This window comes from Dermacentor albipictus, chromosome 1 (assembly GCF_038994185.2).
Source record: "Dermacentor albipictus isolate Rhodes 1998 colony chromosome 1, USDA_Dalb.pri_finalv2, whole genome shotgun sequence".
Lineage (NCBI taxonomy): Eukaryota > Metazoa > Arthropoda > Arachnida > Ixodida > Ixodidae > Dermacentor > Dermacentor albipictus.
In genome coordinates, this window is record NC_091821.1 from 108,363,463 (window position 1) to 108,389,210 (window position 25,748).

Sequence of the window (25,748 nt, forward strand, 5' to 3'; positions counted from 1 at the left end):
TTTCGACGAAGCCTGGTGGAAGAAGGTCGGGTGAGAGAAAGTTCTTTCTGCATGTGCTGCGGGACGCCAACAATAGCAGGCGATGTCGCGCCTCATTTCGACGAGGCAGGGTGAGATGGTCGGTTGAAATTCCTTTCAACACGTGATGCCAGGCGCCAACCTTAACAAAGGGGAGCACAGCTGAGGCCGTGTTTGATTGCCGATAACTCCGCTTCTGCTGAACGCATTGAAGTACTTTTTGCAGCAAAGTGGTTCTGAAATAGCCTATCTTCACTTCAAATGTCTTTCTCCACTTCGATAAAAAGCGGTTCAGGGCCCCTTAAAGGTACGTCCTCAATTGCGGAAATAAGCGCGCGCAAGGCGGCGCGCTTATTTCTGCAGCGCTTGTGGTGTCGTCTTCTCGTCTCGTGTCCCGTCTACCTTTTGCGCTGCTAACACCAGGCCTGGATGGAAAACCAACAAGCCCAAGCTATTATTCTAGAGAATTCTTGGCGCGAAAGCGTCTTTCGCGGCGCGCGGCTTTGCGCGCGCTCATTTCCGCAAGTGAGGCCGTTATGCCTTTACACTCCAGAGTCCTAGCGTGAACGCGCCAGGCACGGCAGCTCCACCCAGTGACCAATTACCTACGATTGGTGCAGCGCATTCTGGCACCGAAGATTATCATTCTCGTCCAGCATTTCGTGCTTTGTTATGGAGATTGTAAAACAACAGCATACGTAGTAAACCATTTGTACAACTTTCTAGTGGTAAATGTCTAACTTATATGATTCCATTCATTATTTTAGTTCATCTGCCGGTAAAAATTAAAAAAATAAACATAAATGCAGAACACGCCACAGATTCCTCCGGTTCTGAACTCATGGCGGCAGCAGCACGCTCTCACAGCGGACATCGGCATCTTTTCAGGAACGACAGTGTCAATCTTAAACACCACGGTTTTTACCTCGATGGCAACTGGAACTTCCCATTCCTTCGCAGATTGCTCCAGCGAGGTCAGACCGAGAAATCCTGACTCGACTTCTACGATGTTCCGATGTGCCGGACCCGAGCGATAGACGGCTGCAAACTGACCTCTCCTTTGTATTTTCGGCTTCCAGTGCCTTTTCCTGGGCATAGGCCTTTGGCGGCTACTCTCTTCCACACCCGCCTACTGTATACGTCCATGAAACATTTACGGCTAGTCTTTGCAGATGCCGCAGTGGAGGGCTCCAGAATTTTGCGGCGCCTCTTTAACGTGCACCCAAAACGCGATGCACGAGCTGCTGTTTTTTTTTTTAAATTCATTTCGCCCCCATTCGAACGCAACCACCACGGCCGGAAATTGAACCCGCAACTACCTGCTCTACAGCAGGGTACCTTAGCCCCTGGGCCACCGAAGCCGTTCATAATGTAAGGACGCGATTGTCTCGTTCATTCCAACTTCGCAAACGTGCACCTTCGTCACTGCAAGCGTAGCAACGCGTGGCCAACACATAACGCGCCGCTTTTACAAGACAAAGCCGCAATGCAGCTCTCGTTGACAATTTCGTCTCCGATCACGGACAAGCATAAGGGGATGCAGTCGGCAGATCGGGCAGTGATAGCGCCATTTGGCCAGGGCAAGATTGCCGACGCGCGAACGCTTGCAATGCTGGCGCGCGCGTTCCCTACATCGCGAAGAGCCGGCGCTCGTGCTCATCTCTGCCTATTTTGCCGGCATACGCTCAACTCTGCTCTCGTCGCCGAAGAAGCTATACATATTAGCAAAACGCGAAAGAGGCAAGGCTGGGTCTACGAATGCAGCGCGCTCGCTTGAAAGTACAGTACATACGCGCTGCGCCTGGCCCCGACGCAGCCTTCGCAGCCGTCACCGTCAGACGTAGGCCGAGATTTGAAACGGTGGCATGGCGGTGCAGTCTTCCTGCATCATGTTTGGCGGCCTGTATCGACGACGACGCGCCTAGTCACTTATGTTTCTATTTTTATCTCGGAAGGAGCACGGCGAAACGATCACCATTTCCGTTGAAAAAACAGCGAAGTATAAAGGCCAAGAAGCGTTCGAAAAGAGAAGCTGAGAAACGCGCGAGAATGAAAACAGCGAGTTATTTCGAGGTACGCCGGAAATCGGTCGTTGTCGGCATGACATGAAACTGTTTTGGCCTGTCGATACTTTTACCACTGCAAAATTTGCTTCGTAATGTGGCATTCTGTCGCAGCATTTTTCCAGTTATACAACATGAAATTAGAAGAGCCTTGCAAGACATTAACCGGGGGAAAGCGGCAGAAGATCAAATAAGAGTCGATTTAATCAAAGATGGAGGAGACATGCTTGAAAAGCTTGCGGCCCTTTATACGAAATGTCTCAGAGAACTGGAAGAATGCCAACATTAAACTAATCCACAAAAAGGGAGACGTTAAAGAGATGAAAAATTATAGACCCATTAGCTTATTTCCCAATAAGGACAACACTTGGCTTCAGTCAACCTAGAGAACAGGCTGGCTTCAGGAAGGGATACTCTACAATAGATCGCATCCATGTTATCAATCTGGTAATCGAGAAATCTGCAGAGTACAATCAGCCTCTCTATACGGGTTTCATAGATTACAAAAAGGCATTTGATTCAGTAGAGATACCAGCAGTCACAGAGGCTTACGTAAATATCTTGGAAAATATCTACGAAAATTCCACAGCAACCTTGATTCTCCACAAGGTAGAAACATACCTATAAATTAAGTGGTCAGGCAAAGAGACACAATCTCTCCAATCTGCATGCTTGGAAGGAGTATTCAAGCTTTTAAACTGGCAAGGCTTAGGAGTGAGGATCAACGGCAAACAGCTAAGCAACCTTCAGTTTGCAGATCACATGTCCTGTTCAGTAACACTGGGGTTGAGTTACAACAAATGAGTGAGGGCCTTAACAGAGAGAGTGTAACAGTAGGGTTGAATATGCGGAAGACAGAGATAATGCTCAATAGCCTGGCAAGGAAACAAGAGTTCAGGATCGCCAGTCAGCCTCTAGAGCCCGTGAAGGAATAGGTTTACCTAGGTCAATTACTCACAGGGGACCCTGATCATGAGAAGGAAATTTACAGAATAAAAATGGGTTGGAGCACATACGGCAGACATTGCCATATACTGACTGGAACCTTACCACTATCATTGAAAATAAAGGTGTACAATCAGTGCATTTTACCAGTGCTGACATATGGGGCAGAGACTTGGAGACTGACAAAAAAGCTTGAGAAGTGAAGGACCGCGCAAAAAGCGATGGAACGAAGATTGATAGGCATAACGTTAAAGGGACACTAAAGGTTACCAGAAACTCAAGTTAGAGTGGTAGAGCAATGTTCTAGAACGTCTAAGGCGTCAATTTAATCGCGAACAGAGCTTTAGTAACCGAGAAATTGAGGTAAATGCATGACACGATTTGAGACCCCCCAGCGACATTCCGGTACTAGCCCGATGACGAAAGGACTCCTCATAATTTGTGTTACTAATACTCAACTACTCGTATTAAAAATATCATTTCATTCGATTATAAGACGGAAAAATATGCTACTTGTCTACATCTATTCGATTCTAAGAAAAAATAACATTTTGACGTTGCCCTTCAGTAATATGGGTGTTCGAAAGGTTTCGTTTTCGCTCGACTCTGCGCCGCGCAAGCTTTGGAGTTTCAGTACTTTCGTTATCGCGTCGTGCTGTGAGGGTTCTGCTGGCTCGCGAAACTTTCATTTGGAACAAGCAGCGAGAATGCCACGTCCATGTGATGTCGTGGGAAGCCCTCGTTGCTTTCCCGCTCCGGAGAGCCGGTGTCGAGGCCGCCGTCGTAGTACGCAACGACGCCGGCAGTGCGAGCCCTCAGCAGCAGGTCGCGCTCGTCGGTGTTCAGATCGCTGAAGTTGAGATCACCATCGCGAGCCAATCTGTCGGTGTCAGGGTCCATTGCGACGAGCGTCGAAGTTTGCGTCATAGAATGAAGTACCAGCTTATGGGCGTCTTGCGCTGAAGTTTGAGGTATAGTAGCGGCGCCTGGTGGCGGTGCGGGCAACTACATATGGGTCATGCCAGCTTGGCTGTGGCGAAGCACGTTTCTAGGACGAGTTTTGCGTCGATTCGCACTTTTTTATGCCCTGTTGCGAGTGCGAAAAGGCTCAGAGACCACGCCGACCACGCTGCGAGCTCGCCGCCGCCTATAGTTTAACGAAAACGGACTCTCCGTGCGCCGTGGGACGTAATCCGTTTCTCCTTCCGCTAGCCACCATACTCCCGCTTTCGCTCTGCTGTCGGCTCTGTCTTGGCTCTGTTTCTGGCCGCGCTTTTGCGTTTTGCGCAGAAAAGCCGTAGCGCCGTCTGCGGATGCCGTTCTACTCATCGTTGGTTCTACTCACCGATGGCGCAACGTCACTATGAGACCTAGAGTTACTGTATATGCTAAGTAGCATATACAGTAACTCTAATGAGACCATGATGTCAGTACTCCTCGATCGGAGGGCGGGCGATTTGAACTGCGCTAGAGGTACGCGGACGCTTCAGAACGCATTTTCTCTTAAAATAAGTCTCTCCTTAGCACGAAACAAGCGTTTCGAGGTTTCTGTGATGGTATTTCAACAGTCCACGTTGACTTAATAGTAGCCTTTAGTGTCCCTTTAAGAGACAGGAAGAGAGCTGTGTGGATCAGAGAGCAAACGTGGATAGCCGATATTCCAATTGACATTGACAATTGGCGCTGGGCAGGCCATGTAATGCGTAGGCTAGATAACCGGCGGACCATTAGGGTTACAGTATGGGTGCCAAGAGAAGGGAATCGCAGTCGAGGATGACAGAAGACTAGGTGGGGTGATTAAATTAGGAAATTCGCAGGCACAAGTTGGAATCGGTTGGAGCAAGACAGGTGTAATTGGAGGTCGCAGGGAGACTCCTTCGTCCTGCAGTGACAAAAGCAGGCTGATGATGATGATGATGATCAATATGCAACATTTCCTGCGCTTAAAGGCCCTTTCTTACCCCTAAATTCAGCCCCATTGCAATCAACTTTAGACATTGTCTCATTTTCTGTGGTCGCACGCAGCCTGCTAAAGGAAATCGGATAGACGTCATAATGATGTTGCCTAATCGTGTTTTATAATGAAGCTACGTAGCTCATTATTTTTCTCACTTGTTGCCTCGAGAACGACTGCCGTTTCGTGCGACTCGAGTGCGCAATCGGCTGGCACGCGAGAGTACTACTGCTTTTTCGTTCCACCGTGGCTGTGTCCGCCCATGAAGGCTGCACGCAGACTCACATTCGTCAGTGCCTGAAAACCTCCGATTGAAGCGACAACAAGAGCGCAGGTTCAATCACGGCCGCAGCGGCCACATTTCGATGGGCACGAGATGCATAAGAGGAGCTCGTGTGCATTGATTTAGGGGTACGTTAAAGAACTCCAGGTGGTGAAAGTGAATACCGGTCTCCCAACTACGGCGTGCTTCATAATGAGATTGTGGTTTTGGCATGCAAAACCCCAGAATTATTATTCATTTCTTTAGCCACTACAAGCTCGTCATGTAACCGCAACCCCTACAGCACAAAGGTGCCTCATTCTCCCGCTATGAGTACGCGTTGTAGCAATGTTATTAGCGAGGAGTTTCAACGCAAGATGAGAGGCAAAGACCAGTCCTGCAACTGTCGACACCAGAGGCTACACTCGGCGAGGGATGCAGTAGAACCAAAGTCGTCTCTAGCAGTGTATGAAACAGCAATGTAGGTTTTCTAGCTGTCGAGAGAAAGTTTGGCTTCGCCGTGTGCCTTCCCATCAGCACAACTCCCCGATAAGTGTCCTTAGAAGCTGGCTTCTTCATAGCAATAGTCATAGTGAGGAGAAGCTCGCTTCAGTGAGTCCTTTCGTTTTTTTCAGTCGAAGCGATAGTTTGTGTATAGTTTGTTTGTTGGAAGTGTTTGTCTTAACGTAGGATCGAAAACAGGTAGCAATGGCGGCGATGTGTGCCTTTGCAAAGGGACAAATACGTAAGTTAACACAGGCGCGTCAGCCGGGATAGAGTCTTGGCTTTGTCGATTATAAGGTCGCCGCTCAATTAACCAATTGCTAAGGGTCTCGCGACGCGCAATGCAGTGCGCGCCGCATGCTAAACACCGACGATTACTGCAGCGTGCGTTAGCGGTCTGACAAGCGAGACGCAGCAGCGGTGGTGCTAAATAGTTTACCTCAATTAATACTGACTCAAATAAATGCGTAAGCTAGAAAGTAAAATTGTGCTTCCCATACGAAAACATCATGCTCAACAATATCCAGCTCGCTACACCGGCTTAAGGGCGGCAAGCACACGACTGAACCGAAAAAAAGAATCAGCATTTCCATGCATTACTGCTGTTACACGGCCGCCTTGTCAACTTCACGCGGCCATGAAATCAGTCAATTGAGTACTGTGTCATTTTATATATATATATATATATATATATATATATATATATATATATATATATATATATATATATGTGTGTATATATATGGTATATTTTTTTAGGCAGTGCAATTTTTATGAAAAAGTAATGAGCACAGCGAACATGTTCTTGCACACTTGTTCCTAGGCAAGGCGCACATACTTTCCCGCTAATAACGTGAGTTTCCGAAGACTACTATGCAAAAAACTCATTCACTATTTTATTGGTGCCTTGGGCGAAGTTGTCTAAATGGCTCATATGGAGGCCGGTGACATTTTCATGCACACGTATCTTTTACAAAAATCTTAAAAGTCGCACCTAATTCGAGATATCCGTCATCGAATTCCAAAGCTCGGTCGAAGCAATATCGATCGAGACTCTGCGCGCCCTGCTGCGTGTCAGATTGCGTGTGAAACGAACTTTGAATTATGGCATGCCGCAGAAAATCCCGAGCCGACACACCGCCGCACACGCTTGCCACGCAAATCGTGCCGTGTCAGTATAGCTGCCGAGAGTTACCGGGACGTTCGGCATCGTTTGGTTTCGCAGTGCCGTTCTGCGGCTATGATGGATGCGAGATGGCGACTGAGTAGCGCGCGTCCAACGATACTATAAAGGCCTTCATTTTTTAGCTGCACCATTTTTTTTAAAGATTACCTATGGCCGGTAACACAATTATAACCACTGATCTAAATTACTCGATGAGGCGGCCATTACTTCTACGAGAAATCGACATGTTCGATTGAATTAACATAATTACGATAATTAACTTTTTAATTACTTTACGCCACACATTTCAATCTAAGAATTGAGATGCCAATGCATTTCGTCGGACACTTCGAAAATTAGTACGTCGGAACTGATGCTGTCCAGAGCATTCGTTCCAAGTGGATACGCTTTGCGAACTCACCGGCTATAATTCGCAGATTGAAATATGTGGCGTAAAGACATTAAAATGTTAATTAGCATGATTATGTTAATTATTCAATTGAATATTTTGAAGTAATGGCCACCTCATCGAGTAATTTAGATCAAGGATTAGAATTTGTGGTATCTGCCATAGGCACTCTTTAAAAAATTGGTGCAGCTTAAAAAAAAAAACTGTTTATGAAAACAAGGCGCTGCATGAGCGGAGGTCTGCTGCTGTGAATCGCGCCCACAGCGTCACCCATGCACTGCCTCTCGCGATCTCCCGATGAATGAGGCAGTCGCGCCACGCTTCGCTCAGTTTGCAACGTGGCGCACGAGACAATGTCCACGCCAGCCAATATACCACGAAATAAAAACACGTGTAGAGCTGCGCTCAAATTTCTCATTATGGGATTCGCGACTTTTACAGAAAGTGCAATGCGACGGACACAAAATGTCACTTTCTGCATTTCGTATTTTGAAAAATGCTCGAATGAGCAGAGAATAAGAATCACGGGTGACCAAATTTATTTCACCCCTTGCATATCTACCCACACAGCTCCCATACAAATACAAGGTGGGGGGGGGGGGGGGTTGAGGATAAGGAAGACATGACGTGAAAAGGCAAAGAAACGCTGGATAAACTTAAAGGGACACTAAAGTGAAAAGTGATTTCTTCTGCATCAGTAAATCACCGTTCTACAACACCAAAAACACCACTCTTACAACGATAAGACGTTTGATAAGCCAGAAAAAGCGCAAGAACGAAATGCGGGTGGCGACGCCTACATGAGTTCCCGCACCTGGGGGCTGTGACGTCTTGGATTTTGATGGCATCTTCTAGGGCCTACTAATTATATATAGCGGTACAGATTGACTACATTGTGTTCTAAAGGAACCAAATATTAAACATGCCAAGTTTCGGGAACCTTTACTCAGCCAACGCGGCCCAAATGCGAAAACAAACTTTGGAATCCCTGACGTCACGCTGACGTACCGGCGCTGGCGTTTCGGCGCGAAATTCAAATACTGATACTTGGACCTTGATTTTCTCATCTAATATTTAAACTATTTTCTTGAAATGACTGCCTGCAGGTTTCTCAAACAATGCTTTATTAGTCTAAACTGATTTATTGTTTCCCTTTAGTGTCCCTTTAAGTTCAAGGTACGGTACGGTGCGTTTCTGCTATTTCTGAAAAATAAAACAATGCAGATATGTCTAGCGGACAATTGATGCAGGGCGTGCAGAAGCAGAGCCGCATTAATTAAAGCGCCCCGCAGGAGCTAGGCGACACAACGGAAGCGGTCTCACGTCAAATCAACACCTATGTGCCCGCTGCGATAGCTTTGCGGCTATGGCATCGCTCGAGGTCGCGGATTTGGCCGAGACAGCCGCATTTCGACGGAGGCGAAATAAAAAACGTTCGCGCACTTAGGTTTAGGGACACGTTAAAGAACACCACGGTGACAAAATTTATCCGGAGTGCGCCTTTACGGCCTGCCTCATAATCCGATTGTGGTTTAGGCACGTAGAGCCCCATAATCCAAGTTTAATGCTTCTGCTTCGAAGCGATGTGCCATGTGAGGCAATGCTCAACCCTCTCAGAGGTCATGAAATATGGTGCACAACGCCTCAAGCAAACACCTCTCCCTTTGGGTTTTGTGTACTACGCAGACAAACAGCAGTGGTACACGCTAGGTAACGTTTAACATCAACTCACCACTCTCGTGTTGGACAAAAAAACATTGAAGAAATTAAAATATTCACCGTCAACATCACCGCTAATTATCGTCGATCAAAGCAAACAGCACAGAAAGCAGAATTGGTTTCCCGCAGAACGTTCCGACACGGACAGGAAGATACGACACACGCTGGACTATTAACGTTCTGCTGGAAACCAATTCTGCTATGTACAACCAACGAGTTCCTTTCTGGTTCTCTGAACCCTTCTTTTGTGTTCCTACGAGCATTTGACGCCAAAGCTTTGAGCCTCACCATTCAGCACAGAAAGCTTCACTTACATCGATTCCCACAATGCGTGGGATCTGCATAATTTTTTTATCTCAGACAAGGCCACTCAATCAGTCTCAGGTTAGAGCCCCGAGAAGACAGCCTAGAATGATGCGCAGGCGCATTAATTCGAACATACAATGATACATGGCACGTTTCAAGGAAATGCTTCTCTTTATTTACACCGACAAAAAGTAAAAGAATCGAGAACAAAGCTGACCACCAAAGCGTGTGTGTCATCATGAAGGTGCAAAAATCCGCACACCCAAACATGAACAAATGGTACATACATGGCGCTTCAGCGGAGGGAGTGTCAAAGTTACATTAAAGAAAGAAAAAAGGCGAGTGCGACATGCGCCCCCACGACCACGCTGGTACTTGCGGCCGACCAATGTCGACAGAGCGATATCCACACGCTCTTTTCCTCACACATCAATTTCCACATAGCAGCCATTAAAACGAAGCCCGCCTTGGGCGCAGGGGTACCTCAGTTGTTACTCCAAGACACAGCAGAGGTGTGCACACGGCGGCTCGCGTAAGTTTGGCCCGCGCTAACGCACACTAAGGTGGCTAGAAACTGCTCAACCGCGCAGCGCTAGGGACTACACGCGGCGATAAGCAATGCCAGTGCCACGCAGCGGCCGTTCGGGCAGGTGGCGCAGATCGCAGCCCAAGCGGAAGCCAAGAATTACGCGAGCCGTTAACTCGCCGGCAGTGTTCCAAGCGAAGTTGCGGGAGGGCGTTGCGTTTCGCACCACAACTGGAGAGCTCAAGACGCCTGCGCATGGCACTCGCGAACCGGTCTGGCGCTCCCCATTTCTGCAAGTGCAATGACTCAACGAAGCTCGCAACGGAAAAGTCAGCCAATCAAAGTGTAGTAACTTCGGCTAATGGCACCAGCGGGGTTGCGGTTGTCACACTTTTTGTCAAAACATGCACCTCCACTAGCTGTGGCAACACCCTGCATACTACTTGCACCTTGGCATCCCTGCAGCATGACACTTCTGACTCAAGTTCACCAAAGAATGCAAAATAAGAATACTAAAACAATTTGGCTACTTTGTTGTTATCTGGGTACAGAAAACCACTGAAACATTGAGCTTGATTTCTTTCAGCTCTGTATCTCTTGAGCAATGCATTAAAAGCTCAAGGTTCAGCTCTTGAAATTCTTCAAGCATGCAATGTGCAGTACCTGACCACCACCACTGTGAAGTTCCAATATGGCAAAACAATACTGCTTGCTAAATGCTGCTCCTACTTCTACCAAAGCCACAGCATGAGCAGTTATTCTCGCTAGCTTATAAACTACTGAGAGCTGTTTTCCACAGCGCAAATATTTTTGATCGCTCTAACAACGTCATTTACAATCAGTACAAAGAATTATCCTTTCCCTTCTTTCAACCACTGCAGCAGTTTCCCTAAAATAAAATTATTTTCCCATAACAAGTCAAAGTCCAGAACATACTGCAATTGTCAGCAAAAGCTTGTAAGTCAATTCGTTGTGAACCATCGGATTAAGAAAATACAGGAAGCTGTTTATACAAACTAACACAGGAACCTTGAATTTGCAGACTTCATGGCTTAAGTTTTTCGCAGAAAGTATGCCTCTGATGTATTAGGATTCTATTGCATAAAGCCGGCCCTTCATTATGTAGTACATCAAGGGAATGAGAATATAGAAAGCTGTTTGTACAAAGTAACTCAGGAACCTTAAATTTCCAGATTTCATGGCTCAAATTTCTTGCCAAAGGCATGCCTCTGATACAGTAGGATCCTATTGTAGACAGGCCAGCCTTTCATTATGTAGTAGGTGAAGGGAATGTACTGAAAGTGGTAACTACACTGAAATATATCAGAGGTGAACACTAAAGTTTCAGCAAATACTATTCATATGATAAGAAGTCAACAAACACTGACACCAAGGACAACATAGGGAAAATTACTTATGATAATAAATGAAATAAAGAAATTATGAACTAATGGAATTGAAAGTGGGCTAAAAAAACAACTTGCCGCAGGTGGGGAACGATCCCACATCTTCACATTACGTGTGCGATACTCTACCAATTGAACTACCGTGGCACAGTCTTCCCATCCACTTTCTGGGGTATTTATACATTACTACTAGTATGTGTTACTATCAGTTACTGTTACTGTTATGTTAGTATCTGTTACATTGTGTTACTACTATATTACTCCTATTATGCTAGTGCGTAATGCAAAGACGTGGGATCATTCCCCACTTGTGGCAAGTTGTTTTTTCATCTACTTTCATTTCCATTAATTTATCGTTCCTTTATATCCTTTATTAAGCACAAGTAATTTCCCCTCTGTTGTCCTTGGTGTCAGTGTTTGTTGGCTTCTTATGATATGACTAAAAAAATCAGGCCCCTTGGTTAACCCCCTTTCTTCTCGCTTAGCAAAATAATATGCAATTTCTCATTGCTCACTGCCATCTCTCCTCAATGGCTTGAATGACAGGCTGACTAATACATCTGTAGTTTTCCCTTGCTGACCCTCGCAAAGGTGTTCAGAAAGAAAGGTTTGATTGTGCTATATAAGGCAAAATAATACAAACCCTAATCACTCTGCATATTCATGTCGCTAACATGAAAGCCTTGTATTGTGCGCAATGAAAAAAAAATGAATAGGTACATTCAGTTGAACTTAATTTATGTGTTTCCCTTTCCAAGCCCACCTACCTGCCTCACCCCCAAAAAGAATGTTCAATAAAATAATACATCTGACTTTACAAATCCACACACTTGGATGAGCTTTCTGTGCGTACCAGACAGAAATATTGTACATAGTCTCAAGTCTATGAGTATGCAGGAACACAACAATCAACGTAGAATGTGTGGAATATAAACATATTCCAGTGATGCATCACCCTGTACTGAAACAGTAAACCTGGGGAAAATGTGCAGTACACACATATATATATATACACTGCACATTTTATATATATATCATACCAAGAGCAGCTATTTAGAGCAGTATTTGCAAACAGTGATGTCAAATGCTGCAGCAGGGCTGCTACATTCAGTTGCACACGCATACACTGCAGCTACTTTCACGAAGTGAAGAGTCATGTTCCCTCTTTTTATCCTTTTCCCTGTACAAAAAAAAAGCACTAGTCGACTTCACATGAATAGGCTGTTTCTAATTGCATCTCAACATATTCCGTAAGATATTAAGTGTGGGACTAAGTAACCAATACAGAATATATATATATTTTTTTCTATACATGCCATAGCCTTTGCCAAATTAAATGCAACATCACCTCATGCTTTTTTAGATGTGAAGAGTAGAACATTGTGCACTGGTATGGACAAAACAAGCAACCATAACCTTGCCAGCAATGGGGCATGCAAGAAAGAAAAAAACAAGATAGCCCCTTCACAGTAACAGGAAGTTGCTGCATGCCGATGGATATGTCAAGCATGTTCATCAAGAACTAGACCACTTAAATGAGTGAAAAGCTTCGTAGCCACAGAAAGTAAACATGCTTGTTTGCGCCTAAATCTGTATACAAGATATACATAGTGTACATTCAAAAATAAATCCACCACATGCTGCTATTACTACTTCAGTAACTAAGTTTACATGTAGCTGCTTATAGCATCATACAGATAATGTGTCTCTAGTATTGATGTATTTTATCTTGGCCTCAACTTCACAACCATAAATGTGCAGAAAAAAAAGAACTGTAGCAGGAAAGCTGCCCTGGAATTAAAAAAAAGAAATGCCTCCTGAAGCAGATGAAATGCATTCTGAAGATGAGAAGCTGCTGCTGGGAAGTTACTGGTTAACAGCAACATGTGGCGGGAATACCAACAATGATCTACACTCTGTAGCCAGAAGTTAGTAGCTCCCAACAAATGGCTTCACAGAAATAAAACCAACAAAAACAAACAGCCACACTGAATCTCAAAAACACCTTGGCCCTTTTTGCAAGACACAGCAGTAAAGGCAATAAATGAAAATTCCATACCATGACATGACAGAACTGCAAAAGAAGAGCTAAGGTTGTGGTACTACTGTATTGCATCAATAAGACAGAGCCAGCGTTGGTCAAGTAGTGTAATGTGAAACACCTGGCTCTTTTGCAATGAAAACTGCTACGCAACCATCACATGACCCTTTAACATAGCAAAAGGGCAATGCACTACCACTGTCCACTCTCCTGAAGTACCAAGTGCACATGCGCAACTGGTACAGTTTGCATGCATATTTGGTGCCTCAGGGCAGAACACTACAATAGGCTAATGCCCAAAGGGCTATGTTAAATCATTATTCCTGCAACAGAAACCCTGCAATTGAGTTCAAATAAAAGGTGATGTAGATTGGCATCAGTGCCCCTTTTCTTTTTTTAACTTCCATCACTACTCATACTGAAATAAAGTAGAATTTCTTTGGCTGAAACCTAACTGCAAGAGTCCATAAGTCAAGCCAAGTGTCCACACATTTTAAAACAACATATTCATGAATGCAACATGAAAACACCCATGGAACAAAATATAAATTTGAAAGAGTAAAAGATATGAACAGAAGGAGATGAACTGATGAAAATATATCCCTGGAAACACATACACCACAGACTGCTGAACTGGCACCAATGGAACTACCTGCTAGCTCACGAAAGTAGTTCCCAGCTTGACTGAGACCTGTTAGGCAGGTGTGGCTTTGAACTGTGCAGCCGCAAAGCCTGTGTGATGTTGCTCAGACTCTTGGACACATCCTCAATCTTGTTACTAAAAGCTGCATGGCACTGCAAACAGATTATAATACATATGAATAATTACGCTGTACAACACTACCACAGAAATCTTCCTTTATTATTGGTTTTATGAATAAATCTAATTCCTCATACCTCCCAGAAAAAAAAAAGTAAGTCCAACATTTTGTCAGTACCTATATTTCAAAAAATTACTATGCACAATATTATTGGTAAAAGATGTGTTACATTTATGGTATGTATCATTTATATTCACTCAGGACATTAGGGAAATGAACTAGTTGACAAAAATTGCCACAGATCCAACGAGTTCGAATCTACATACAGCAAAGCTTTGTGTGAGTGCTTAGAGCCGAAACATGAGTACACACATGCAAGCAAGCACGCACATACACAAGTGCAGGTGTATACAAATTATGCCAAGCAGAGTTGCTGACTACTAGTGAGTACGACGGATGCCTTGAACGCATCGTAGTTTCAGAGGCAGCGTGCGCATACCAACATAGTGCAATTCGAATCCATTCTATCTGCAAGAAGCGTTTATTTCCTCACTAGCGTGCAGCCACAGATGCACGAAAATGAGCTTTCTGGTTCCTTTCTTTTTTTTTCTTTCCCCCATATGGCTGGCACTGCCACTGCCACGGACGGATGGATGGATGGATGCTATGTGCGTCCCCTTTGAAACAGCATGGCAGGCTGCACCACCAAGCTCTGGTTCTTATTTTGCCTAATGACCTACCGATCTTTAAAAAAACACACACACACAAAGAATTTCAAGCATCAAACTTTCTTAACCACGAATGGGAACTTTGTTTCTGTATGCCTCTATTTGTGGTCTGACACCAAACCTCCAATTGCCTCTTACTAATCTCTATTGCAGACATGTTTACTTTCCCCCCGCTATCGCTGAACACAAGGTCTTCAAGGAGGCCAGAGGAGACTAAATTGACAGCTGGGTAGACATTTTCACATTTTAATAAAACATGTTTTATCGTTTCCCTAGCTTTACCGCAGCATGCACATGCTTCTTCTTTGGTGTACCTTGCTTTATAACTAAGCATTCTAAGGTATCGTGATATTGCTTTGAAAAGTAAGAAGCTTCCCTTTGAGTTATCATAAATTGTTTTTTTCCTCTTAGGTAGTTACTCATTTCAAGTTTTTTTTCCATTGCCACCACCCATGAGATTGTCTCAGCTTCAGTAACCTTGCACTTGGCGTTTTTTGTTGCCATGTTGCTTATTATACCAGTCGCATACTTGCTGGTAAGCTTCCTAGTTCTTTCCCTCCACTGTGACTCAATGTTTTTGCTGTACAAATAGCTACCTGAACACTTTCACAACCCACTTAATTTCTTTCATATTCCTCAGTCGTTCTTCAAAATCAATTTTACTCCGAGCTTCCCTCACTTCAAAACTTGTTTAGTCTATATCACCCTTCACACTTAATTTGTAGTCCTCCCGTGAGCATTGGGGGTTTCTGCGCCGAACCTACGTTCGTTGTACAACGCAATCAACAATAATCAGACATGGCAGAACGGAAACAACAACACTTAGAAATCTGGCAATGGAACTGCAGGGGGTACACGCGCAAGCAGGGCCTCCTACAGCAATTCATATACACCAGAGGAACCCCACCAGATGTAATCATGTTGCAAGAAACAAACAGCACCCCAACGCTCAGGGGCTACACATGTCAAGAGAGCGGCCGCACCGCGACCCTCATAAGCAAACAAATAGTAGCCATAGCACACAGAGAGATAGAGGATACCCAAATAGAGCACGTAATCACGGAGATAATTCCCAAAAAGAAAAGAAAAGCCAAGAGCACCTACATCCTAAATCTATATAGCCCACCCAGACAAACAAAGGGGAACTTTATTAGGCTCTTTGCGGAGGCGAAAAAGTTAGCGGGGCAGAATACTCTAATCATTGCGGGCGACTTTAACGCCAGGAGTCCGAGATGGGGCTATACTAACGAGGACAAAAAGGGGCGCGGCATCTGCACGGCGGCAGAGAACGTAGGGTGCGAGCTGCTAACCGACGAGAACCAACCGACCAGGCAGGGGAATAGCGTCAGTCCAGACACGAGTCCCGATCTAACCTTTATCAGGGGCGCCAAACAAGCGGAATGGGAAAACCTGCTCGAGAACCTTGGGAGCGACCATCACATAATAAGGATCAGCACGGTGGCGGACAACGTCCGGAGGAAGATTGGCACGGCTCGGCTGACGGACTGGGATGCCTTTAGAGCGCACTGCAAGCAGATCGAAGGCAGCATCGTTTCGGCGGAAGAGTGGAGCCAACAACTCAGGCGAATCCAAGACCTATACACGAAGGAAGTAGACAGGACGGAACAGACGCCGGAGGTGGACAAGCGGCTCCTCAGGCTATGGGAGGCGAGACGCGGGCTCACCAAGAGGTGGAAGCGCCAGAAACTCAACAGAAAGCTAAAAAAGAAAATTGCGGACATCACCAAGAAAACGGAGGAGTACGCGACGCAGCTGGCCAGACAGGGGTGGCAGCAATTTAGCAATTCGCTAAACGGCACCCTCAGTACGGCCAGAACGTGGCAGATCCTCAAGGCCCTCATGGACCCGAGCAAAAACAAATCCGAAGGCAGCAAGTCGATACAGAGGCTAGTCCACCAGTACGAAGGCACAGACGAGCAACTCCTTGAGGAAGTCCGAGTCAAATGCTACGGCAAGGAGCAGGTCGAGAGCTACAAGGAAGAATACCGCGGCGAAGAAAACCCTACTACGGACCGACCCATCATGAGAGAAGAGGTCGTCGAGGCGATAAGATCGGCCACCAAGAACACGGCGGCGGGGGCGGACAAAATCCGGAACTCGCTAATCAGAAATGTCGGGGACGAGGCCATCGACCAACTGACGGCCTACCTCAACAAGCTCTGGCAAGAAGGAAGAGTTCCGGCGGAGTGGAAACACGCCGTCGTTGTAATGATTCAGAAGCCAGGGAAGAAACTCCAAATAGAAAATCTCAGGCCGATATCCCTAACGTCGTGCCTGGGCAAGCTGTACGAGAAAGTGATCACGAAGAGAATCCAGTCGCACTTGGAAAACGAGCGATGGTACCCGGACAGCATGTACGGTTTCAGAGCCAACCTCTCAACGCAAGACGTGCTGCTCCAACTCAAGGAGGAAGTGCTCGAGACGATGCCGAAAACGGGCGAAAACGTCGTCATGGCCCTCGACATAAAGGGGGCCTTCGACAACGTGAGCCACGCGGCCATCATGGAGGGCATCAACAACACCAACTGCGGGAAGAGAGTGCACGATTACGTCAGGGACTTCCTGAGCAACAGAACGGCGACGGTGGGGCTGGGCGAGCTGAGAAGCAACGTCTTCCCCACGCCGTACAAGGGCACACCCCAAGGATCTGTCATATCGCCCGTCCTCTTCAACGTGGCAATGATTGGCCTGGCAAGAAAACTTAAGGAGATCCGAGGCATCCAGCACGCGATATACGCCGACGACGTCACAATCTGGGTCACCCAAGGATCCCTCGGAGAGAAGCAAGAAAAACTGCAGGAAGCGGCGACCTGCGTAGAAAACTACACCAGAGAAAGGGGACTGCGATGCTCCACTGAGAAGTCGGAGCTCCTCAGGGTCGGCAAGCACCCAACGCAAGCGACACTGGACGTGACCCTCGAGGGACACAACATCCCGGAGAAGAACATGATTAGGATCCTGGGCATGTGGCTACAAGGCAGCCGGAAGTGCAGCCACACCATTAGCCTGCTGAGCAAGGTGGCGGAACAGGTGGGCCGCATGATCAATAGGGTGTCCCAAAAGAGATACGGAATGAAAGAAGAAGACACTCTGAAGCTAGTCAACAGCCTAATCGTCAGCCGAGTCACGTACTCCCTGCCGTACCACGTGACGACCAAGGCAGAAAGAGAGCAAGCAGACACCATCCTCAGGAAGGCGTACAAGACGGCTCTGTGTCTACCGAGAAACACGTCGAACGAGAAGTTGCTCCAGCTGGGCATCAGCAACACCTTCAGCGAGCTCGCCGAGGCTCTGCTGGGTACGCAAACCGCGAGACTCAGAGGCAACCCTACGGGACGAGCGCTCCTGAGGAGGTTGGGTCGGGATACGAGCGGACTGGCAGACAGATACGCGGACGTACCGGACCACCTCAGAAAAACCATTAATGTGGGACCACTGCCAAAAAATATGGATCCCAACTTACACGAAAACAGGCGAAAAGCTAGGGCCGAATATGTTGAGAGAACGCTAGCCCAGCTAGACAATACAGTATACACGGACGCCGCCGTATATCCACACGGAAGAGAACGCGTAGCCGCGACGGTAGTGGTTAATTGGGAAGGAAACCCGATCACGTATGCCACAGCAAAGGTCGCTGGCACAGCGGAGGCCGAGGAGATTGCCGTAGCGCTGGCGGCAGCGGAAGGTTATAGAACAGGCCGATCTCTCAACATACTGACGGACTCAAAAGAGGTGTGCAGAAACTACACGAGAGGCAGAATCAGCAAAACTGCCCTCAGAATACTCAGCGGAGCCACCTCCGCCGAGAAGGAAAAGCCCCGACAGAAACTAATCTGGATCCCGGGTCACGTAGGCATAGTGGGGAACGAAAGGGCAGACAGCCTAGCTCGAGGTGAAGCGTTCCGAGCTGGGTGGTCGAATGCCCCGGAGACCCACCTACAGGCTTGCGAGGGGGGATACGCAGAGACCCTAAACTTACATAGAGGAACTAGAATTAGATATCCGCCACCACACAAAGACCTCTCAAAGGAGGAAGCGACCAGCTGGCGCAGACTACAGACAAACTCCTTCCCCAACTTACACGTGCTTAATAAGATGTTTCCGACGCAATACAGGGCCACCTGCCCTTGGTGCGGTGCCAAACCTACACTTTACCACATCACCTGGGAGTGCGAACGCAACAAAGCATTCCACAAACACGAACACCCGAGTGCGGAGCAATGGGAGAGTCGGCTCACCAGCAGCGAGCTCACGGCCCAAAGGGCCCTAGTGCAGCACGCGAGCGATGCAGCGCGACTCAGTGGAGCCCTGGAATAGGGGCCCACCCTTGCTGAAGAGAAGTCTCCAGTCGCCAGCGCCAAGAAGATGAAGACGACGGAGACCTCATAACCGCGAAACTCTCGAAAGACTCAAAAGTTTTCCCTCCCCTCCCTCCCGTGAGCACAAAATGCAAGGCATCCCACTGAACATTGGTTGCCATCAAGTCCCGATTGCAGCGCTGACTTCAAGCAAAAAACCGCATTTCCAAATGCATGTCCGGGTACCATTACACCTTTCCACATACCCCGGAGCACCACGTACCTAGTGTATCCCCATGGCACCTGCGTTTCATTATGGCCGCATTTCTCTCCCCTTTTGCTATTATTGTTTTTTCCTGTGTATCTACTGCCTTCTTTTATCTATACACCAAGGTACTTGTATTCTTTTACCTGAAGTATCTCCAGGCCCTGTATTTACACTGTCTGTTCACTGTTTTTATTGAGTACCATAAACTTGAATTTTTTTTAACACTAAATTGCAATCCTAAATTCTCACCTTCCTGCCCACAGATATCAGCCAGACGTTGCTTATCATTTTGCTTGTTAGCAAGCAACACAATGTCATCCTCATAAAACAAATCTGGAAGCTACTGCTCAACTATTATGGCTGCTTGTTTGTAGGAGAGATTAAACCCAATATTGATTCTAGCACCCATTCCATCCTTACAACTTACATCATAAACAGCAGGGAGGTAAAGGGCCTCCCCGATGCAGTCCTAAGGTTCGTAAAGAAAAGCTTCACTTAAAAAAGATGCTTTCGAACCAAAAGACTATCTTTAATTAAATGATAATGAAATTAATGTAAACTAGCAAGTAAGATCCATGGAGCAGCTAAATTGAATGACTGACAATGAGTTGACAAGTGTGGTCTACTAGTGGCAAGCACAGCAAGGTAACTTTGGGACTCACGGGTGGTAATCTACTTCAACAATACGAATATAAAAGCTAAGATGAGCACTGCTCATGCCTGATCATTAAATGTATGCTGTAGGCCTACAAACAGCATGACTTGCTGAGGTATTGAATTCAGAATATTCACTACACCTCAGATAATCGTGCATCTATATTTAAGGGTTTGTTCACATGGCTTGACAAGTCATACAGGGTTAAGATGCACAAATGCATTCAGTGTACTGCAGGGTGAAAATACAAAATGAGTCATTTTTTTATCAGACATCACATTATGAGGCTGCTACAAAAATCAACTGCAAATTCAAAGTATTGAAACATGTTTTTTTCAAGTAGAGGCACAAAGTACACTTCACCTTTCACATACTCTCCCTTCTATTCATAGCACTTCACACAATGGTGCATCAACTTACATTTTCTCTCGGAGAATTACTTCTTTGAGGTCTTCATCCCTCTCAAGCTTTATAGTAGCTATGTTTAACCACCCTGACTCCTCTCAACCACAACCACCTTATGAAAACACAATGATCCTCAACAGAGTGGATAGAAGACACCATCCAGCACAATGACATTCTAATTAAACCTGTACTACCTCGTATCGTCAACATTCAACACATTCACTAGAGATGCATCTTCGATTCCTGGGGTTTAAAATGCCTGGCATATTTGTTTCAGTCAACACTGTGACTCGAGCTTTTTATTCTAAGAACGTCAACAAGTAAAAAGATCCTGCGCCTACAGCTGCTTTGTTTGCAATAAATGTTTGCTACAAGATCACATTCCTTGGTTTGGATCATTCAGTGTAACCCTTGGCATCATTGCTAGTCTGGTTCACTCGTCAAACATTAAAAAAGCACCATTATGTAAGCAAAAGTGAGCTGCTTCATATATATGAACTCGTTTTGGTACCTGTCGGCAACTAAAGGAAATAGCATGGATAAGAAGTGCAGCAGGGTGACTTCAAGTGTTCACTGTTCATGTGAAAATTTCATTTTGTCTTGTTGCTTTGACTGAGATCACAAAACTATTATGCACTACTGAAACACAAAACAACACAAAGCAGCACAGCACATGAAGCTGCTACACTGGTTCACCAGTTATTCATGCTGTTTAATTGCTAACAGTCAGAAAATCTAGTCCAGTCCATGTGGAAGCTCACTAGTGCTAAAGAAACCAGATATGCAACAATGTCAATAGGTATATTGAACAATTTGTATCATAAAATGTGATCCTATGGCAGAATTTCAGGGCAAACAAGGCAGTGGTAAGCACAAGATCTATTACTAAAGTTCTTAGAATGAAAATGCAGGTCACTGCAACTTGCCATTACTTTTTCAAGTATGCATCATCAGCAGTGCAATGCACAAGAACATAACATCTTGATAGCATGCACAAATTACAGGAAACTCACTTCCAGTAATGAGTCCCTGGGTTAACAAGATCGAGGTCTCATCCTCATTGACACATTGCACAAGTAAAAAAAAAAAAAAAACACACATGCTACCTTAATGGGACCTGGCTTAAAAAGAGGGTCATACTGAAATTAACGACAGACTTTTCACAAATTATTACACTACATTACTAAAAGTGAAAATTCGTCACTTTATTTTTCAAGCTTTTGTACATTTTTCCATATATTCATTTCTCTTACCAATTGAGCGGCTTGAATGTACCCCTTAGAACTCCATTCAAGCCTTGTAAAGATGGTGATGCACCAAAGCAAGGATCGTCTCTGGTGTCTCGTATCATGGGCCTTGCATTTGGAGGCATTTGAGGCGAGTGCGGAAGCACTTCCCTTCTATTCTGTGAATTCTCTTAAGAAATGTAAGGGTGTGCATTGTCATGCAGCTAGGTCACGTTCATGCATTTAGGCATGTTGTGCAGAGATGCAGTTTCAGCAGCATTTTAATGTCTAGAGCAACATTTATTTTTTGGTGACCTAAGCTTTTAATGATTTCCTGGACAGCACTGTGCCCTATTAAAATCATTCTCGCCATTTTAATTTTTGTTATTTGCCCGTCTTCTTTGATGAGTGCATCAACAGTTGCCTAGGTGGCTTCAGTCACAGCGTCTGAGCACGACCACTCCGGGAATGATCTTCAATTTTACTATGGTCCTTTTTAAGATACCCAATCAATCTTCGCACACTACTCAAGCTCATTCACATGTCACCATGTGCCACCTGAAGCCGCTAATGAACACTGACTGCACACAGATGAAATGAGATGCCGTGTGTTGCCATTTTGTTTAGCATACTGGTGGCCAGATCATGTAGCCTGTTGATGCCAATTGGTTGTCTGTGATGGCAGAATCGATGGTACCCTGTACCCCAAAACACCTATTCTCTTGCACTTTCAGTCTTGCAGACAAAAAATAGTGGTTCATTACTTTTAGTATGGCGCTCATATTACACAACAAATATGTGCATGAGAGAAACATTCAAGCATTTATGACTCCTGAAAAAGCTACTTACGATGGAACTTGACTTGAAATGCTCTTCAAGGGCATTCTTTATATCAGAACTGAAAAACAAAGTGCAACACTTAAATTGGGTGAGGAAAAGAAATGATCATGTAGGCTATAATACCTTCTATACATCAAACTAGCACACTTTACTGACCACAGCCAGAACATGTTTGACAGTTCTATGAGCACACTACAAACAAAACTACAGAGCTTCACATGAGCCAATTATGCATGCACCCTGCTTATGCTACGGTGTATACGTAAGATGGCCCAGCTAGCTGGATCAAGAAAGCACACCACTTTACATCTACACAGATGTAAGTAGCTGTATGTTGTTTGCAGTCATGAAATGAACCCCACTTCTTGCATGGTCCAAGGGTCCACAGTGGACAACAATTTCTAGAGCAATTGTTACTTTCACAGCAGCAACTGGCTATTCAATGCTGCAGAATGCGTCAAATTCGACTTCCACAGGACCTCTGGGCCAATGTAGATTTAGGATCCATTTACCTGTAGCATGTTACAGAGCAGCGCTATCAAGGTGCAGAGGCAAGCTATCATGCAGGTGAGAAAGTTCTCTGGGCTCTCATCTACAGGTAGTATGCTGTAAACAAGTGAGTGCAGAACTTTCAAAAGCTATATATATGCACGGTGCTACTTGGGACACACATACTCATAATATTCTTTTTATATCTTAGCTTTAGCTCGTAAGGCGGAATTTCTAAATAACTGGCATGTTCAGAACACAACTGCTTAGAACATACAAGTGCTAGTATTATTGTCGTACATAGGCACATTTCTTTTTTTTTTTTTTGAGCTTGGCACAAGTTGGCTGGTGCAATCTGCTGTAAAAGTGGTTGTTTGGCTAAACTGCAAGTGATTTTTAAAAGTGTCAAAGCACTTTCTCCAAGTGAAGTCCACCATTAAACATACTATACTACATTCTCCACAATGTCACACCTGCAAAAATATATTGGCACATCTTAGAAAAGTATTGATACGTACACAATAGGTGTGCAGCTACACACGTGATCCAGCAAGAGCATTACGTGAATAAGGGGAAAGAAAAGGAGTTCAGCAATGAGTAAGGAAATTGTAGTGGCAATATGCAAGGGTCAAACACGAGCAGGTGTATTCAGCAGCCAGAGCAAAGTGGGTGCACAGAAAAAGCAGTTTCTCCTCCTTTCACTAGAAAATGCAGATTGCATAAAGGAATGTGAAAGGTTAAAGGGCTAGAGCCTGAGCCTTGTCACTGCCATTCTCCACAGCAGCACAACTCCAGTTTCCAATATGGTGTGTGTGTTTTTTTTCCACACATTTCCTGAATTTTCACTTTGTGTGTGTGTGTGTAGCAGTTGCACTAGCTTGCTCATCTAGTCACAAATGTTTATGGGCACCAGAGCATACCACACAAGACCTAGCAGAAAGCTAATGCCACCACTGCTGCAAACCTACAGCCTCATGCTCAGCAGCACATCGTCATAGCTACTGCCCCACTTTCAGGGCTAAGACTATCAGCACTAATGATCAGGCCCCTGTCTGAGTTCAACAAACAGAAGGTGCACGCCAGCTCGCAAGCAAGCAAGTCAGCAAGCAAACAAAACATTGTGCAAATAACTGTGCCACTCATGCATCCACGTGATCATGTATACCAAAACTAGACAATCCACCTTAAGAACAGCTTGTATAATTTTTACTCCAAGTCAAAGGTACCATATTAATTATCAGCACAGCATGCATTTGAATCAGTCAAGCTCTAACACCAGTGGTCACAAAATTCAAGTTACAACAGCGTTGAAAATAAAATATTGTAAGCTTTTCTCAGAAACAAAGCCTCCAAATCCAAGTAGCTGGAGTAGATTCACCGCAACGAACTTTAGTTAACTTTCAGGTGTGTAAATGCCATTAGATTTAAGGTAATAGTGGCAAATAGGATGCCAACAGTTAACTGTCACAAACAGCAGCAAGTTACTAAACTCATGGTTCATGGACTAAGGCAACCATTAGGCCTAGCAGTGACAATAAGTGTAGCCACACATACTAAAGCTAGGCTTAAGATGCATGTTAAGTTTTTCTTGTCTATGAGCACACTTTTGCATTTATAGTCAAAAAGCAAAAAGTGAATGCTATCACGTCTCGTGGAACCGCTGATGCTTTGAGCTTTAAACCATTGCCGACTGCACACTGCTTATTTCAAGGGGGGGGTCAAAGAGGAACAGCTGCAACAATGGTGTTGGGAGTAAGTGTCTAGTGCTGAGCAGCAACAGAACCAAAATTTTCAGAGTAGTACAGGGAGAGAGAAGGATAGTGAAATAGACTTCAGCGTTTCTTGCAGCTCTGAACTCGTTTACTGTGACAGCAGCAGGCTTTCACAGTGGACATCTTCTCAAGAACTTCTTCGCATTGCACACGATTTATCTGTCTGCTACACTACCGCTGTTTTCAACAAAGAATTCCTTATAAAAAATTAACTCAGTGCATCCCCATCGGGAATTATTCTAAATGAGAAGGATGAAGTACAAGTAAATGAAGCAAAAGGAACTTTAAAAAGTAGGAGCTCTCCTTTTGATAGGCCCGACTTGTGCAGCTTCTGCGACTGTCACAATGCATTATAACCACTTGCTGCCAGAAACCTGTGTGCCACCTTGCCAAGGGCTTAGTCCATGCCAGTGCCACTTATATGCTGCAAGACCCAACTGTCTCATAAGAACACCTTTGCTTCTATGAGAAGGCTTATATGAACCATAAAACAGACTTTGTGAAAAGCATTTCGCCGCCATAGAAATGTGGTCCCCGTTACTGGGTATTGAACCCATGACTTCCATGCTCAGCAGTCAAAGCCGCAGCAGCACTGCAGCAGTAACTCTCAGATGAATTCTTCCTCCTTGCCTTTTTGCCTACAATCACTGCTCTATTCTTTCGCATGCACTTCATGGAGATTTTCCTTTACCCATAGCCAAGGCTTCCTAACTCTGTTTAAATGCTAGCATCTCAACTTCTACAAACAAATACCCTAGCATTTCAGCACAAGATAAACCACGGACACACTTGTCCCTAAACGAAATATTAAAAAAAAAAACGGCCACATTTGAATAACTCAAGAGGCCTTTGCAATCCTGCTACACAGCACTATGCGTCACTTGAATGATTCACCTAGTTGACTATGCTCGTGAAATTTAGCACATTCATCAACGTCATATGTGCTAGGTATCAGGTGGTTGCAAAA

The 25,748-nt window shown here is 45.2% G+C and overlaps 1 protein-coding gene across 8 annotated transcripts in view; it reads right to left on the reverse strand.

Moving 5' to 3' along the window:
- LOC135907699 (uncharacterized) overlaps positions 1-25,748 on the reverse strand; it is a 232,016-nt gene that overhangs the window by 107,020 nt on the left and 99,248 nt on the right. For 4 of the 8 annotated variants that reach the window (XM_070524566.1, XM_070524577.1, XM_065439400.1 and 1 more), the window contains 2 exons: positions 22,530-22,578; positions 9,498-14,113 (listed from right to left, as the gene is read on the reverse strand). In XM_070524566.1, the coding sequence (XP_070380667.1) occupies positions 13,979-14,113; positions 22,530-22,578 (184 nt within the window). In that variant the 3' untranslated portion in view covers positions 9,498-13,978. Of the gene's footprint in view, positions 1-9,497; positions 14,114-22,529; positions 22,579-25,748 lie in introns of those variants that run through there. The other 4 variants (XM_065439408.1, XM_065439404.1, XR_010566091.1 and 1 more) reach the window with 2 other exon arrangements.